General features: G+C 32.8%; 1 protein-coding gene across 3 annotated transcripts in view; it reads left to right on the forward strand.

Annotated features, from left to right (window-relative positions):
* LOC106877777 (neprilysin) overlaps positions 1 to 19,304 on the forward strand; it is a 323,337-nt gene that overhangs the window by 200,198 nt on the left and 103,835 nt on the right. For all 3 annotated transcript variants that reach the window (XR_016242904.1, XM_089356536.1, XM_089356538.1), the window contains 2 exons: positions 14,109 to 14,243; positions 18,252 to 18,350. Coding sequence is in view for 2 of the 3 variants with exons in the window: in XM_089356536.1 (XP_089212662.1) it covers positions 14,109 to 14,243; positions 18,252 to 18,350 (234 nt within the window). In the remaining variant the exon portion in view is untranslated. The remainder of the gene's footprint in view (positions 1 to 14,108; positions 14,244 to 18,251; positions 18,351 to 19,304) is intronic.

Below are 19,304 nucleotides of genomic sequence, written 5' to 3' on the forward strand. Positions count from 1 at the left end.
TACATATGTGCACATATATGCATGCATACATATACATATACATATATACACATATACATATATATACACATATACATATATACACATATATGCATATATACATACATGCGTGTATACATACATATATATTTTATGAAAAAGCTAGAAATTGCTAGAAATATGAGCAAAAATACTCTAATGGTGCAGTTAACACACATGAGAGAAAACGTGTATATTAACAGGATCCAAAATTGTCCGAAAACTGCCGACCAAATATTAAGACTGATGATGGCAACGGAATTTGCTGAAACTGACGTCAGTTATTGGTTTAGTGTCTGTTTTCCTTTCCTGCATTTCCTTATATTGGGCTTCGTTAATACAGGGGAATGTAATTGCTTCCCTAAATAGGGATTTTAACAGAGACATTATGTATTTTTGTTGACATTCGCTCAAATAGAATAATGACATTAGTTATTTTCTCGTTAGGTATTTATGTCAAGAAATGGAATAATGTATTGCTATGAACCGTATTTATATTGACCTACTTGTTGAATTTCTGTAATTAGGTGTTTGTTTTGTCATTCAATGTGTCAATTTCATGCATACTGTGCACATCATGCTGCTGACTTTGTGAAAATTCCTTCCCTATGTTATTCAAGGATGACAGATCAATGAGAACCCCTAACGTAGATTTAATAACTGTTCCATCCCTTTGCTTAAATGATCTACCTTGCAAACTACATGCGCATATATCCGTAAATATGTATGCAAGAATTCACACACAAACATAAGTTTGCATATGTATATAGTTATTATGTATAGCCCTCTCTATTTCTCTGTTCAGTAATATGAATAATTCTTTTATTGATTTAATATTTCTATCGCTGCTTCTACAGAAAATGCTGCCTATTGAGTTTCTTTCCGAATGAATCTAGTTTATTTTATTAATATGTCAGATTTTTTTCAATGTATTAGAAATTCTTTTGTTTTAAATATTTCTTATTGTATTTGCTGATATAGCTATAATAAAACATCGCATATTCATTCACAAATTCAACATAATGCATTTTCCCATTATTCTTCAGGATATAAAATCAACTTATTATACCGTTATTGTAATTTATACTATTAGCTGTCTAATATATTTTATGAAATAGTACGTCGTAATAGGTCTTTTTTTTCAAATGTATTGATAGTTTTGTAACAAATATAGTTGTATATCATTTATGCCATGAAGAAAGTAGTTTTAAAGATAAGATTATAAAAAAATGTTTTTTTTATATATATAAACGAAAATCTAGTTTTGCATTAAACATTAAACCAGTAATAACATACAGTTTATTGCTATTTCTTTTCGTTTATTTTATGTATGCTATCCTTGCTTGCGTAAAGAACTGCCTTGCTGAATGTCTTCCGAAATTAGAATGTATTTACATTATATCAATTGTGGATGTTCCTTTTAATATATCTAGGGTTGACTGTTAGTTCTTGTATAGGGAATGCTATTGATTCTACTGCAACATTCTAACTGGACCTGGACATCCAATTCATACACAGATGAAAGCCACAAGTTTGCGAAAGTATTAGCTATGTAAACCATTGCGTTTATGATACCTCATCACATGTTATGTATACTACGGGTTGGTCTTTGTTGCTCTGTCTTAAATTCAGATTTTATATATTCAGTGTTTTAACTAAATTCATTTGAGAATTGTATTGCTTCTGATAAATGCAATTTATCGATCATAATCAACAAGCACGTTAAATGTTTTTTTTACACACTAGACAGGGAGTTATATCAATTAATAACTGATTCTTTTATTATTCCCTAATACATAATAGTTCATTATCATCCCCTCTTGGAATTAAAGTGTTACATCGTGAGATTTCATTTCAATGAAGGGTCACTCTAATACTACGGAATCATATATTTTTGCCATTTTCCCCAATACAACGGATATCCTAATGTACTTGTTCGATATTGTTAGGGTGTCATTCAGACTGAAGACTATTTGCACCATGATGTCGTTTTTCGTCGTCAATGGAAAAATATATTCGACCAGTCTGTTCCTCTTTCTTACTGTGTACTACTGTCTGCTCCATGCAATGGAAACAAACTCTGATTTTCTTCCAATCGATATTATCTATAAGAGTTATATACTTAAAGGTGTTCAGAATGATTGTCAACCACTTCAAAATAAGCATGTATCAGTGCCTTGTATCGTTATACGCACTGCATAACACTGCCTCAAATAAATGATAGATTATTAAAGATTGGTGGAACCACGGAACATAGGTGTCTATAGTTTATATAATGTTTCCCTAATCCTGAATTTACATCTTGTATTTCAGTAGACAAATTCAAAAGCACGATTTTCTGCAATTTTCATGTAATAAGTAAAGATTTACCGCCAGTTTTGTATCATCGTTTCAAGACTGTGAGTAACATACAATTTCGGTGATTCGGACTTAAAACCAATAGTCTCTGTATTTTAGAGGGAATCAGTGTGTATGAATGGCATGATTGATTAGGAAAGAAAAGATCACTTGTCTCAGTTGAATGTAAATAATTCAACGAAGCGTATAATGGAAGATAAACGTTAAAGTATATTTACGTCAGGCGCAGAATTGTCTGCACTTGTATAACACTATCATACACGTGGCTGATTGTAATCGACTATCCGAAATCTATACTACCCGTATAAAAGTGAACAAAACGACTGATAACGAGTAATTATAAAAGAAGATTAAGTTACTTTTATAAATGATTATTCGTAAGCTTTTATTTTAAAGTTTTAATTAAAGAAAGGCTGACCACGCCAAAGAACACTTGAGGTGCCACCGTGAGTGAGAGTGTAGGCGATAGGAAGAGGTTAAAATGCAGAGACATATCAAGATATATGTTGTATGTCTGTAGGAAACAGAGTATCAGAATATCAAGTTCTCAAATCGCAGATCTGGCACCTATTGTTAATCTTTAGGAAGAAAAGAATATAATTGATTAAAGGCAGCAATTAATGTTATGTTATAATACATAAATTGATCAAAATAAAATTTCTAGCAAAGCCATAGCCTAGATATGTAAAGGACCATCAATAGAATTCGTGAGGGATTTGGTTTGGAATCCCACTGGAGCCACACGCCACATGTGTGTGTGTGAGTGTGTGTGTGTTTGTGTGTGTGTGTTTGTGTGTGTGTGTGTGTGTGTGTGTACCTGCGCGCGTACGTGTGGGTGTGGTTGTGTGTTTGTGGGTATTTGTGTAGAAAACAAAAACAGGGAACAAGTCACAGAAAATCGTCTGGACTTCGCTTTCACCACGAAAAAAATGAAGGACAAAGGTGACCTCACGTTTTGAGTTCAACCTAATGAAGATTGGTGTAAAACAGGCAAAGCGATCTCTCTGTCTGTGTCTGTCTGTCTATCTTAATATATAAATCTGAAATTGTGTGTTTGTGTGAAGCCTTTTTGAATGTTTATAGAAATCCACATTTTCCACTTTTTCGTAAAAAATTTTAACATCAATGGAATTTTCTCGATCTGAACTTTCCAATGCAGAAATTAGATTTTTTAAATTCCGTTTACTTTGTGTGATTTAAGGGAGATTTGGCTGTTGTTTCTAGCAACTTTTATATTTCATCCCTGCTACCTGGAACGCCAATCTTACACACGCGCTCAACATAAAAATATAGAGAGTAAAAGTAAAAGAGGGAGAGAGAGAGAAAGTGATACATACAACGTCATAGATTAAACTTTCATCTCAGTATTCTTTACCTATTTTTCATAACATAGATACGTAAAAACACACACAACCACACATACATGAACTGTGACAACAACATACACGTTGCTCTCAATCTCTATTCATTTCTCCCCCTCTTCCTCTCTCGCTCTCTCAAACGTATACACGTGCAAGTAAACACAGTTATTCACATCGTGGTATATTTACAAAACATTGATGGCATAACTACAGAGTTGTATCCCCCAACTTTGGAAGGTCATAACTTTCATAAAATGAATATTTTTTTATGAAATATTCTATGCAGATATTATTTATTATGTAGATTCCAAATATACAAATGTTTTCGGTGAAAGTGTTTCGGAAAGAGGTGGAGTACAATATTCGGAAATTCCACTTAAATTCTTCTTAACTTCCAGGAAAATGAATATTTTTTCATGAGATTTTGTACAAATGTACCTTGATGTATTTACATTTCAAGCATGTAGGAATTTTGAAGGAAACAACTGCAGGTTAATTTTGAGAAGTGTTCCCCCACTCGGTGGTGTTTCGGAGCAAGTCGTCCATATTTGTTTCATTTTTCTCTATTATGTGCTTATGTGCATCCTTAGATTTCTAATGAAGTAATAGGCAGTGAAGAGAAGTAGTCATAAGAAAACTTTTAACTACTCCTATTCCTTTCTCTCCCCCTCTCTACCTCTTCCTCTCTCGCTCTCTCAAAAGCATACACGTGCAAGTACACAATCATTCAGTAAAATATAACTCATGTTCGTCAATGTTTTGTAAATTTACCAAGATTTTCACTAGGGTGTTAGGGTTAGGGTTTTAGGGTCAGGGTTAGGGTTTAGGATTAATGTTACGGTTACGGTTTTTAGGGTCAGGGTTAGGGTTAGGGTTTAGGGTTAGTGTTAGGGTTAGTGTTAGGATTAGTGTTGGGTCATCGTGCGGGTGTTAATCTGAAAGATTACAGATATGTGAAAAGTACCGACACTGCCATCTATTATAACTTTTGTTGTTCTGTTTAATATATACATAGATTATGCCTCCAAAGAAGAGAGTTTGCTGGGGAAAGACAGCAATCTGATTAAAATGACAGCAACAGACTGCAGTAATGCATCACATTCCAGAAGCTATTTTGAACATAATGCAAAATGGTGCATCAACATTTTCTGCCCAATCTGATAGAATTCTGGCAAAACTGTGTAGCAACAGATCGCCAGCAATTGCTTCATCAGAAATTGCCGTCCTAGCTCCTGCTAAAAGGGATTACACTGCTATGTATAATCAGGCCAGCGCAAAAAGTTGTTTTGCACAAGCATTTCTATAGCCAATTACATGGATGAAATTTACGTATGCTTAATAATTTTACGCAAAACAGCCTTCAGACTTTCCCTATTAATTTCATCGTCTTTTGAATTATGAACATATTTACATCATAAGGGTTTTTTTCGTTGTAAGGCTTTCTTTTTAGTTGATTTCAGCTAGCAAGACTTATCATAGATGGCATAATAAGTCACACCCGGACAAGGTCGGGTTATACTGCTAGTATATATATATATCTACACATATAATATATACTATAAATATGTATATCTACACATATAGTATATACTATGTATTATATGATATGTATATATATATATATATATATATATATATACATACATATATATATATATATATATATATATATATATATATATATATATATATATATATATATATATATATATATATATATATATATATATATATAAGATAATGTTAATTTGTGATGCACGTCTGATCCCCTTCAACCTTGCAAGAAGAATATGCACAATAGTGTCAGAAGAAAACACTAGAGACTACAGACTACAAGAACTCAAGAACACACTAATTGACAGACACTACCCAGTTCAACTCATAGAGGAAGGAATCAGACGTGCATCACAAATTAACATAGAAAACTTAAGAAAAGTTAAACACAGCAACACACATTCCCCGAAAATATTACCGTACATATCCACATACAACCCCAGAAACAAAGAAGCCTTCACCATCATCACCGAAAACATACCAATGCTACATAAGGACCCCAAATTGAACGAAATTTTACACACACACAAAATCATCAAAAGCCACAAACAACCAAAATCACGGAAAAAGATCCTCACAAAGGCAAAATTACTTTCCGAAACAACAGATGCGAAAGTAAACAAATGTAGTCGACCAAATTGTGCAACATGCCCAAACATTCTAGAAGGTTCAGAATTCCTCTTCAAAGAGGGACACAAATTCAAAGTTAAATCTAAATTTACTTGTGCCTCAGAAAATCTTATTTATGTAATAAGATGTTCGGGCTGCCACGAGAATTACATAGGGTCTACAGGGTTATCGCTCAGACGTAGATGCACTCTGCACCGCCAGCAGATTGCACACCCAGAATACCGAATGATACCTTTTAGTGATCATATTGAAAAATGCGCAAAACAAATGCTACCACAATTTATAATCTTTCCTTTTTATCAATGTGCCATTAAAACACCAACACAGATTAGATTAAATAAGGAAACCTTTTTCATTCAAAAATACAAACCCAAACTTAACCATTGCTAACACATTTAAATAAGGAAATTCATCACCCCACTGGGAAAAAAAAGGGGAAAAAAATATAGAACAAAACCATGGTAAATTAATCAAATTCTACCACCTCCTAGATTTCGATTATCTCCCCTATACCGGAAGAAATCCCTAATTACCTCCCCCTATCTAGAACTCTTCTTTCTCAGACTGGAACGAACACGACACAATGAAGTAGAGAAATTTGAAAAGATAACACGAAACCGGTTATTTCTCAAAATACAATGTTTATATACCAAAAAGATTTTATAACATTTTTATAACATTTTTCTTACATTTTTCTGACATAATTTAAATATATACTTTAACCATGTAACACAAGCCTTCTGTAGTTTTTTCACTCTTATTATCTTTTATACATCCAACCACGTGCTTTCACATACCAACTTTCTCACACACACACACACACACACACACACACACACACACACACACACACACATATATATATATATATATATATATATATATATATATATGTATGTATGTATGTTTGTGTGTGTACGAGTGTGTGCTAATATATGCATCTAATTATGTAAAAAACAAAAGAACTTCATATCTCACATATACAACACTTATATAATATATGTATACACATATTACTTAACATGCAATATCTTTTATAACAGTTAGGTGTGTGTAAGTGTGTTTGCGCATGCGTATTTTGTCCATAAACCAGAGAAAAATGTTCAGAAATTATAGAACATTTATTTATTATTCACACATAATTATTTTATGTTTAAAGGTACACGATTTCTCTAACGACTTTTATCGGTTATGGTAAGCATTTTGGAGATTGTTCAAGAACGCACCGATGACAATAATCCGATTATGTGCTTTCGATATGTTGTATATTGTTTCATGAAAGTATTTCCGCAATAAGTTACATAAGTACTATGTATAAAATACAAGTAATGTTTGCAGGAGAGTTCATTGTTAGTTCATTTGTGTGCTTTTAAGAAAGAGATCTCCATATTGTCAAAATTTGATTTCATACTTATCAAATTTGTTTCTCAAATAATCTGATACAGAGATGTTTTTCAAAGTAAAAACAATATTTTAACTTTTGGAAACATGCGAGAAGGTATTGTCTCTATCCTTATCAAATTATTGGAAAGTGTATCCAAAATTATCTTCTGCCGATTCACTTATATGATTTGTCACATTTGCCACACCTATACATATACACATTCAGACACAGACAGAGAGACAGGCAGACAAACGGACAGACAGACAGACAGACAGACACACACACACACACACACACCCACACACACACACACACAGACACACACGGGCGCACACATATACATACATACATACATATATATATTGTGATAATAATTTGTAGTTAATCTGATCCTAGATTTAAATGATAAAGCTAAATTGCAATTATAATTCCCCGTGGGTTTCTTCCAATTACAAGCAACCTGGTTCTATATATTTTCCTTACATCATCTCTAAACAACAGCGCTTCTGAAACAGGTACCATAGTTGGTGCAGCTTGCTTCATGTACTTCTGAAGTTGCTACGAGGAATACCAAACAATGCGTACTAAACAAAGTTCCTAATAAGCAGAGAATCGTTAAGTAATCACAATCAAACAACGAAAATATAATAAAATGCAACGAATTGAGAATTATGAAGGATTATATGAACTAGCAAATCTGCCCATCTACGATGGAGGCAGAAAATGGGGGAGGGATGCCATAACAGCAGTATGTATTGAGAAATGTGTAAATGGAGTTGATAGATTACTGAGTGATGTTTTAGTGAAATCATATTATTGCTGGTGATACAGCCTATTTTAATTTGTATAATCTACATTGGGAATCTACTTAGTTTTTGTCTATTTGAGTGTGTATCCAATTAGTCCTGAATGCTTGATCATGTTCAGTTACTAACAAACTGTCACCCTGTTCAGCTTCCCTTTCTGCAGGCATAATCATGTCTCACTACAACTTTTTGCTGAAACTATCTTTGGGAATCTACCATGTAACGATTGCTTGTGCCAATCAGGGAATTTCTGTTTCTTTCTTCTGGCTTTTAAGTTCGTTTGCTGTTTTGGTTTCCCTATGTCTTGCCGTGACTCTAGCAACTTTTAATAAACTTTCTTCACTATTACCTATATAGGAGTCTATCTACTCTAGGTAACTCCACAGTCTTCTACTGATAGTAACCTTCTTCCACCTTCCTTTCTAGGTAGGTATAATCTTGCTACTCCTTCTCTTGGATGGAGTCCTTTGTTTATATTGAATTCCTTCCTAGTTCTTCTGTCTAGCTTTGCTAATTCAGTTTTTGTCCAATCTACAAAAGCTGCTGAGTACCTAAGAAATGATACTGCCCAAGTCTTTACAGCCTTCACCAGATTCGGACCATTTAGCTTTGACTTCATTAGCTTCCTCACTCTACTGATATATTCCTTTTCAATTATCGTTTCTGTAGTTAGTAATCTGTCATAATATAATACCCCAAATTACTTATAACTCTCTCTTCCTTTCAATGATTTTAATGTCTATCCATCTAGTGATTGGATGCCTTCGCAGTTGACTGCATGTCCCCTTGTCATGAGTTAGTCGTTAGTTATTAATTACCCACCCCCTCCTCCTCATTTTTTTTTCTTCATGAAAAATCTCAGATTTATGCTGATGGGTATGATGCAAAATGTTAGCTTTCCACAGCCAGCACTCTAACGTGACGCTTCTTTACTCATCATATTTCCAGAACCAGGCGGAGAAATCTCGTACTTCTCCAGCATTGATTTCAGTAGGTGTTCTATACATTCGTTGCAGTCTTAAAACTATTATTGTCAGATTAGTTGCTGTTATTACTTAGTTTCGATAACAGACTTGACGTCCAAGGCATCTGGAGTCCCTCACTGAATGCTTGGAGTAAGTGGGGATAGAAAATCCAATAACTGATTGATTACCGACTAGAAACAGATGCTAATAATCACGTTATCTCGCACGCTACGTTTCTGAAAAACATGTAAATGCTAGCCTAGCTAATCATAATTACCTTCAACAGAGTAGTAGTAGTATAGTAACGTTTAATTCAGGAAGTCTGTTTTTCTACGCATATGACTCCCTAGAGGTATATACATCTAAAAGGTCAAGCAGCTCATATTCAACAACCTCACACGTGTGAGAAATTCGGAAAATGTCATGGAAACCAAAAGTACTTCTAGAGCAAAATAATAAATTAAATTATTATTTTCAACCTACAGAGATTTATATGCGAATAGTGGGTAAGAATTCATTCCAAAAAGGTATATAATTTTTTTCTAATTTTTGGTATAAGGTCAGCAATTTTGAGGAGCAAGTCCATTATATCGACACCAGCCCTTGAATGACACTTTATTCACATAGAAAGAAGGAATGCAATGTTCAGCTCTGCGAGATTTGAGCTCAGAAAATAGGGCTTCAGTAGCAGTTTGACTGACGTGCTAGTGATTCATACAGCATTTCACCTTCCTACGAGGTATTAGATGCGATACGAACCCGCTTTCTTACTTCATTACATTTTTAGTTTCTATAGTATTTAACTATAAACAATTATATTTGAGAATGCTTCCAAAAAAAATCGTTTCTACTCGAGGTACAAGGCCCGAAATTTTTTGAGAAGGGTCCAGTCGTTTAGATAGACGCCAGTACACAACTAGAACTTAATTTCTCGACCCCGGAAGGATGAAAAGCAAAGTCGATCTCGGCGGAATTTGAACTCACAATGTAAAGACAGACGAAGTACCACCAAGTATTTCGCCCGACGTGCTAACGTTTCAGCCAGCTCGCCGCTTTAATGCTTCCAGAAATATTGCTAATAATGTTACGGATTATTTGCCTTATATTTCTCACCAAATATTTAATCTTATACTTGCAAACCCGAATCTTAAAATGAATTCGTAGATTGTAAACCAAAAGTAAAATTTATATAAATGCAAAAGTTCTAAAACAACTAGAAACCTGTTGCACATGAGTGTAGACAATCAATAAATTTGCGGCAACGAATAGAACTAGTCATGCAATAGATGAGATGAGATGAAATTTTGAGCTAATTGGTTTCCTATTAAATCTCTAATTGAGCTATATTCAGACTGTATCAGCCTGATTTTGACTATCGATCCTTACAGACGAATCGTATATAAATAAATAAAGAAATAAATGAAAATTAGAAAAAAAATCACAACAATTTCCATGAAAGTAGTTTAGTAAACGTCATGAAAAACTTTATAATCAAATTTTAGAGAACATGCTTCAGTTATATATGGTTTTAGAATGAAAGTTTTACATTATTAATTTCTGTATGTTTTTCCCTTTCCACACTCATTATGTATTTCGGACATACATACATACATACATACATACGTACGAAAATGTATGTGCCTATATTTCGTTTATTTCTTATAATTGAGTTGGTTTTTTACTATATAATGTTACTTTGCTGAACATGTGCATGTGCGTGTGTTTATACATTTATATATATATATATATATATATATATATATATATATATATATATATATATATATATGTAATGTATGTATATATATATATATATATATATATATATATATATATATATATATATATATAAATATATTCGTATGTATATATATGTATGTCTGTGTGCATGTGTGTGTGTATATATATATATGTGTGTGTGTACGCATATATGTATGTAAACATTTGCACGTGTGTAAATACAGAGACGCTCACAGTACTCAAATGCATCTATTTTATGTTTTAAGAGAAAACCATTTGAAATCCAATTTAAGAATCTAATTCCGCAAAACATATTTTCATGGTTTATCTGGAACGTATAAAGTGATTACTGCTATGTATTTGCGTTGTTTTATGCACAAATCTATGTTGTTTTTTCCTTCATTTGTGTGTGTGAAAGCATAACATAATTTGCGATTCACTTAAATCTTTCAGATAATATATGTTTCTTTCACACGTCTTATTGTAGATGGACCAAATAGATCTAAGTTAAAGCGTAAATGATGGACACATTTCTAACTTTTAATCAGTAAAGGCCTTGTTAGCTTTGCTTCCTACTTATAAGTGGAAATAAATTTTAAACATAATTATGGCGGAGTTTTCGATAACTGATACACTTTAAAATTTGGCCCCAGATTTTAATGGACTGAATATGATTGCAAGGTTAATTTGTGGTGTGCTGAAATTAAGAAAATATTTTTTTTCCTCCCAACAGGGATATTCTCGATGATTAATACCAAGTATCAAGCTACGTTTTAATACTTGTTTAACGGTAGCCGTCATTCTTCCAATAAGAATTAGTGAATTTGGGACTGATTGTACAAGGCCACATTTCATTTCTTTAAGTAGATATGGTATAGTTTTAGCGATATCTGGTTGTTATTTCTCGCAGGTTTGATGACCACATATAGGCGATCAGTACATACATATATCTAATAAAAATAACATTGATAGACCATGTCATAGATATGTTAAATAAGAATATTGAGATAAGTTCATAAACGTAATTAGTAGAGATTAGTTGCTGAAGCTGTAACGTAGTATAGCATTGATAATATATGAACTGCTAGACTATTTGTTTGGATTTCTTTATAGTAAATCCACTACTAAAAAGTAAATGAAATACCTTATTCCTCTACCGTTAACCCTTTTACATTATTAAATCCGTTGAACCATTTAATTTAATCAACATTTATGCTCCTATTCTCATAATCATCCAACATTTGGACGGAGAATCTTGTCTTGTCTGAGTTTTGCTCAGAAGAATGAGGAGTGATAGTTGATTTATTTGTATACTGAATAATTTACAGCACTATCATACTGGGTGAAGGTGTTTAGGGTGTGGTCCTCATCAGGGAATTACTGTGATTTCGATTCCAGACCCAGTCAAAGTGCTGTGTGTTTTTGAGCAAAACATTTCATTTCACAAAGCTCCAAACTACTTTATTCTAAATGATTAACACTGTGACGGACCCGCGCCCCATTCAGTCTCAGTCACTTATGCACTATGCAGCCATGGAACCAGAGTTACTGGCATTATAAGTTCTTCGACATTTGGTATTATTGTTACAATCATTATATATATATATATATATATATATATATATATATATATATATATATATATATATATATATATATATATATATATATATATATATCTTTTGTTATTTACACCACCTGTCCTCGTCTGTTGTTATTTTTTGTATATTCTCCCATATATATATATATATATATATATATATATATATATATATACATATATATATATGTGTGTGTGTGTGTGTGTGTGTGTGTGTACAAAGTAAAGGCACATAGTTCAGTGTTTGGTTGGAGCGTCGTGTTTACAATCACGAGGTAGTGAGTCCGATTCTCTGACTGGGATCTGGCTTGTAGTCTTCAGCTGGGTACTTTATTTCACGTGCCTGCAGTTAACTCAAGCTGAAGAATTGAATTGTGACGTCACTGGTGTCAATTTGTATCGGCTCTTGCCTTCCCCTTTGATAACATCGGTGGCGTCGCGACGGAAGGTTGGTATGCATGGGCGACTGTTGGCCTTCCATAACAAAAAACTTGGCCAGATTTATGCTTCAGAGGGTGACTTTGTAGATAAAGTCCCATGGTCATCCATGAACAAAGGGAGTCTTTAATTATATATATATATATATATACATATATATATATAATTTCAATAATAATAATAAACGAATAAAATTAATTAATTAATTAATCAATTGATTAATTAATAATTAATAATTTTACCAAGTAATTTGATACGTTAAAATTATACAAATATTCTATAATTATAAACACAATTATTATACAATGCATATATATATAAATATATAAATATATATATATATATATATATATATATATAATCTATGTGTGTATGTGTGTGTGTGTGTGTGGAGAAGGAGAAAAAGAATGGGGGAGAGAGGTGAGATAGCTAGGCGACACAGGAAATTAATGAAAGGAGTCAATATCTACAAGTAAAGCTTCCTCAGAAAAGCAACAAAGCGTTATTGCAAAATAATATTAAATATATCTAACCTATTTTCCCTCTATTTTGTAGGAAATGAGCATGGATACAAAGGTGGGGGTATGATATTTTTCCTACAAATTGTACCCGGAGGAAATGAATCACAAAATGAATGATATATCTATCTATCTATCTATCTCCCTATATATACATATATATTTAATCTCTCACTTTGTCTCTCCCCCTTTCCTTCTCTCTCTCTCGGTCTCTCCCTCTCTCTCTGCATATATATATATATATATATATATATATATATATATATATATATATATATACATATATAAGAAAATAAAAAAAATAGAGATAATTAAATTAATAACTATTTATTAATTTCAAAATTGGACATCATCTTTGACAGCTGTTTCTATTCAAGATTTTAGAAATTAATTAGTATAATTAAAAACATTTTAAAGTTGGATTAAACACATTTTAAATTTGAGTTTAAAGTTGGATTAAACACATTTTAAAGTCTCTTTTATAAATCGTCTTTTTCAACCTCCGAGGAGATTCAACAAAAATGCTTTTAATTATACTAATTTCTAATTATACTAACTATTGCGCGCGTGTTGTGTGTGTGTTACGTGTGTGAATGAGTGTGTGTCTGAGTGTGTATATGCTTGACTATTCGAGCATGTGTGTGTGTGTGTGTTTATGAAATATTCATTTCATAAAACATTTAATATATGTAACAGAAAATTCTGTCTTGCAAACGTTTACATTTCTCATTACCAGAATAAATATGCGGTGAACAGCGACGAGAGAGCAGAGGAATGTTATAACATATTCACAGAAGACTTTAAACATGTTTTAGGTTGGATGTTCGTGCAAAAGTATTTCATGAACAATCAGAGAAATGCAGTAAAAGAGGTAATTCTATAGAACAACTTTAGTACAAACTATTTCATCTGTCATTTGTTATGTCAAATCTTGTATCGAAGCACAAAGTCGCGTATGAGTAATTTAAAACACGACACTGTATTCAATGCACATGATCAATGATCATTTTTTGAGAAATGTTGTATTCAAAGTGTATCATATTGTTATTACTCGTTACTTAAAAGTTCTTTGTCTTTTCTTTCTGAGAGATTTCAGGTTGCTGCCAGGAAACAAAGTTCAAGATCTTTTAAGTTGTTCATTCACATTTAGCTTGCAGTTTATGACATAAATGGATGTATTTCGCACACAATAAATGCGTGGTCATTTCTGGTATAGATTGAATAACTTATTTACTCACAACCCCCCACCCCCACCCACACACACACGCGAACACACAAATGCATTTACATATACACATACAAACGTACACACACAGACACAAAGTTACATCAATCTATCTGATCCTCAAACAATACACACGCACACACACGCGATCGTCTGTGTTTGAGCATGTGTATAATTTGCGTGGTTAATTTTGCCAATAACGATAACACATGCATTGGTTCCATATCTTATTTATTGTTAGTAAATTGTTTAAACATCTAAGCAATGCAGAAATCGTTTGCTTAATGCGGTCACGCCGGTGTGCACACACAATCACTCAAACATACAAGCTTGCATACACTTACGTTTATCTGCTTTTGTAAGCAGACGCCTATTTATTTACACACATACAGGTATATATACAGGTATATATGAATACAGGCATAAGAATGTAAACGCTGGGTAGATCTTGAAGTAAGAGTGCGTGGCATTGAACAGGTCGGTAATTGCGACGGAAGGACTTAGACTAACAAACAACCGATCTATTCAATAGTAGGTCAGCTATTTCAGTAATTGACTAAGATTAGAGACATGGTACTGAACCAATGCCTGTGTTATTATTTACGTAATGACCAAGACACAGGATTTGTTTCAACACATAAATTAACAACACGAATCAAGCATGCCAAATACAAAATCAAATAGTGTATAATGTGTACATGATATGTATGTATATATGGAGTGAGAGAGCAGTGCATGCCATCAAAGTGACACTGGGGTAAAATGAATGTATGCATGTATGTATGTATGCGCGTGTGTCTGTGCATGTACATAATATATCCATTATTAATTCTACATAATAATACATGATCATGTCTAAAAAAAAAAGGTGTTACGAGGTACAATGACGGTAATAGGTAACAAGGAAATGGAATTTATATATGAGAGAAACAGCGCAAAATTTATTTCTAAATAACTTTCAGTTTCTACAGATTTCAACGCAAAATTCAAAACACATATACAGACACACATAGATGAAAATATGGTTATACCCTGAAACATATGTTCGTTATATGTAAATACATACATACATACATACATACATACATACATACATACATACATACATACATATACACATGCATATTTTCTCTCTCCCAGCTTTTTCATTTATTCTCTCTCCGATTTCCCCCTCTTTATATCTTCTCTCGAAGAGCGTAGGCATGAAACGTGAAAGACTTTTCCAGTCTTCCCGAGCGTTAAACTTGTTGTTCTTACACTTGTCTTCGTCTTTTCTCTTCTGTAAATTTGAACTATATATATATATATATATATATATATATATATATATATATATATATATATATATATATATATATGTATGTATATATGTATGTATGTATGTATGTATGTATGTATGTATATATATGCGTGTGTGTATACTTTATTACTAAAGCTGCATAAACATGACAGAATATCACAAAAAAACTGGTGTTCATTTTCACGTTCCCGTCGGCCGGTATTCGAGTTCTAGTTTTCTCTCCTTGTTTGACATTCATGTATATTCTTCCGTCTTTCATTTACCATATATATATATATATATATATATATATATATATATATATATATAAAGTTGAGATAGACAGGCAGACAGGCAGATAAATGGAAATAGAGACAGATAGAGGGAGAGAGTGAGAGAGAGAGAGAGAGAGAGAGAGAGAGAGAGAGAGAGAGAGAGAGAGAGAGAGAGAGATCTGATACACAAAATGGAATTAATGAGATTCTTTACTCGAATCAACTACGATTGTTTTGACTCATCCTATGTCTGTGCCTCACAGGTGAGTTGCTGTACAACCAATTGTCTTGCATCATAGGTGAAGACTGCGTCTCTACAAAAAGTTGGTTTAAATCGGAAACTGTGGCTTCAATAACAAACACACTTGCCTTAAAACTATTGTCAAAACTCTGTGATCATACTCTATGTATGTATGTGTGTGTTTGTCGTTGCTGCTATCCGATTTTCTCAGTCCGAGTAACTTGGAATATCTCCCTTATTAATCTGAGAAATGGTCAATATGTGAGTTAAGTTTGGATATAATGGCACTGATTTCATCGTGGAAGGTAAACGCTGTTCAGCATGTAATATTGAATCAATAGCAAACAATATTCAATGAAAAGTATGTAATGAAATTATTCGTCATTAAGCTCTCGTTGTTTAGCTCACTTTCTGGTTTTGCCACATTTATATATTTCCACAATTTTAATCGTTATATTCATAATCAAATTGAAAGAATATAAACGATGTCTTTTCTTCACTTCAAATTTAAGTTAATGTCTGACGAAAAATCAAATATAAAATTATTTTTGAAAATAGTTTGTTTTGATATTTATGTTCTTTGGAGACGTTAATTTGTTACCCTTCAAGAATTCCCCAAAAAATTATTTGCTTTGCTGTCAATGATATCTCCTTCGTATTCATTTCTAAATTTCTTCACTTCAACTAGCACTCGTATTTCAACAAGTAAATATAATCCACATGTGTTCATTATTTCAATGCTTTCCACTTACATTTCTTTATGAGTTTCTTTAAGCTTGTAGCTAAATGTTTACGTTAATTAGCCATTTCCCATTAATTATCTTAAAATCTAATAATATAATCCGTAAAATGCACCTGCTACTTAAAATACTTGGAACTTTATTTAGGAAAGAAACTCAATCAAATTAGTAATATCACTTATGCTTCCTTAACAATAAGATCAGGCACCAATCCTTCTGATAACAGCAGTATATATTAAAGGTTCGATTTAGCTCATAATAAATTTTCTGCAAATAAATTTTCTGCAAACCACCGCATTTACCGCATTCATTTTCACAAATATGTAGTCTCACTTTCCAACCTTTGTTCTACTTCTGTATGGTCGTCGTCATCATCTGGTGTATTATTTTCGTAGGTTTTCTTAGAACCGCAGCAAGTTGTATATCTCTTATTCTATAAGGTTGCAAGATTCTCATATTAAATGGGTCTTTATGAGCCCTGCCACTGCTGGTCCCAAAGAGAGAGAGAGAGGTGGATGGAGAGAAGAATTGGCTGTAGTTCTTAACTGGTTGTTTATCAAAGCTAAATAGAAAGTACAACCTTAGTGGGATTGAAACTCAAATTACCGTGAGAAATGCACAAGGTAGTCTCTACTATTCTCTAACCTCTCTACCATTTTGACAACAGATAATTTTCTGACGAAGACATGAACAGTAAATACTTCACTCGTACTGCAGAACCAATAACAAAACCAATAACAAGTGTCATAAATGTCATAAAATTATGTCTCTCTCTCTTATATCAATCCTACGCGACAGCCGTGTCAGAGAAAAAAAATCAATAATCATAGAAAATAAAAAGAACTTCTTTAACTCTAAATGGAATAATTAGTAGACATAACACACAGCCATACGTTTAGTTAAATGGAAGTAATGTTAAAGACAATTAGTTGAGTTAGAGTTGTTTTAGAGTCGTTTTATTTAAAATGATTTTAGTTTCAATAATAAAACATATCTGTTTTGAAATAAATATTACAATTTGAATATTGGTTTACATTATGAAAATCTTGCTGATTATCCTTTGAAATATTATCACTCTATATTTACATTAAAATATAATTTATTTATCTTTCATTTTAGGTGACAACTATAACTAACTACATAATAAATGCTGTCCGTAAACTGCTACAGGATAATAAGTGGCTTGGAGAAACAAGTAAAAGCAAAAGTTTAGAAAAGGTATAATTTTATCTGCAACAGTGTAAAATTGTAACACGAAAATATGTAAATTCCTTATGATGTGTTTTTGCCAAAGCAATATGAAATGTCTGGATAATCAAGGTATCACATTTTGTGTTTCTAACTACATTTAATTATGACAATCCATCTCGACCCGATGAAAGACGAAACTGGCCATGTAACCATGATATCGGAATACTATCCGAAATATCAATAATAGATCATGAGCAACTGCTGAAAAATGCGTTTTTTTAAAGATATCTTTCCTATTCTGGATAGTAGTTGATTTCAAGTAGATAGCAAATAATTGCTATTGTATGGATCAAGACAAGGCAGGTCACGTACTGTTTAAGTCATTGTGTTCACAGTAGTCAGTTCGACTCTTGTATCAGGCGGTAAGTTATGTGTCTGGAGAAAGTAGTCCTGAATGCGGCCCATTGGTATATCTAGGATCTGGCTGCTGGATGGATAAAGAACGGTAACCTCCGTCAGCTGATATTTATCTCAGCTTCAACCTCAAAAGAACCACCGTGTCCATACACAAAACTGTGTGTGTGCATTTCTGTTATCGTTTACAACGGCACCAAAGCAATTTGGAAAGGCATATTGCTTTACTGAGTAATACTCACTTGCAAGTGTTGGATATAATTACAGTTATGATAAATACCACCAACAGCAACATTTGTATTTTTAAAAAGAAATTGCGTCCATCGACATGCTGCACAAAGATTATTATTATTGGGGTTTACTGCTCCTCCAAATATACTGAAGTTATATGCTTCAAACGTCATACAAATTCAAATCACTAGCAGTTATAAGACATTTCGAATCCAGATTCTAATCCGTACTTTCTTGCTGGAAGAGCCTCAGAAATAATATTATCCGTTAACTAATACATTCCAGCAAATTGCTCGTACTACATGTTATTGAACCCGGAAGTTCGAAAGAATTAAT

Source organism: Octopus bimaculoides, chromosome 8, assembly GCF_046866305.1.
Source record: "Octopus bimaculoides isolate indiv1 chromosome 8, ASM4686630v1, whole genome shotgun sequence".
NCBI classification, from domain to species: Eukaryota; Metazoa; Mollusca; class Cephalopoda; order Octopoda; family Octopodidae; genus Octopus; species Octopus bimaculoides.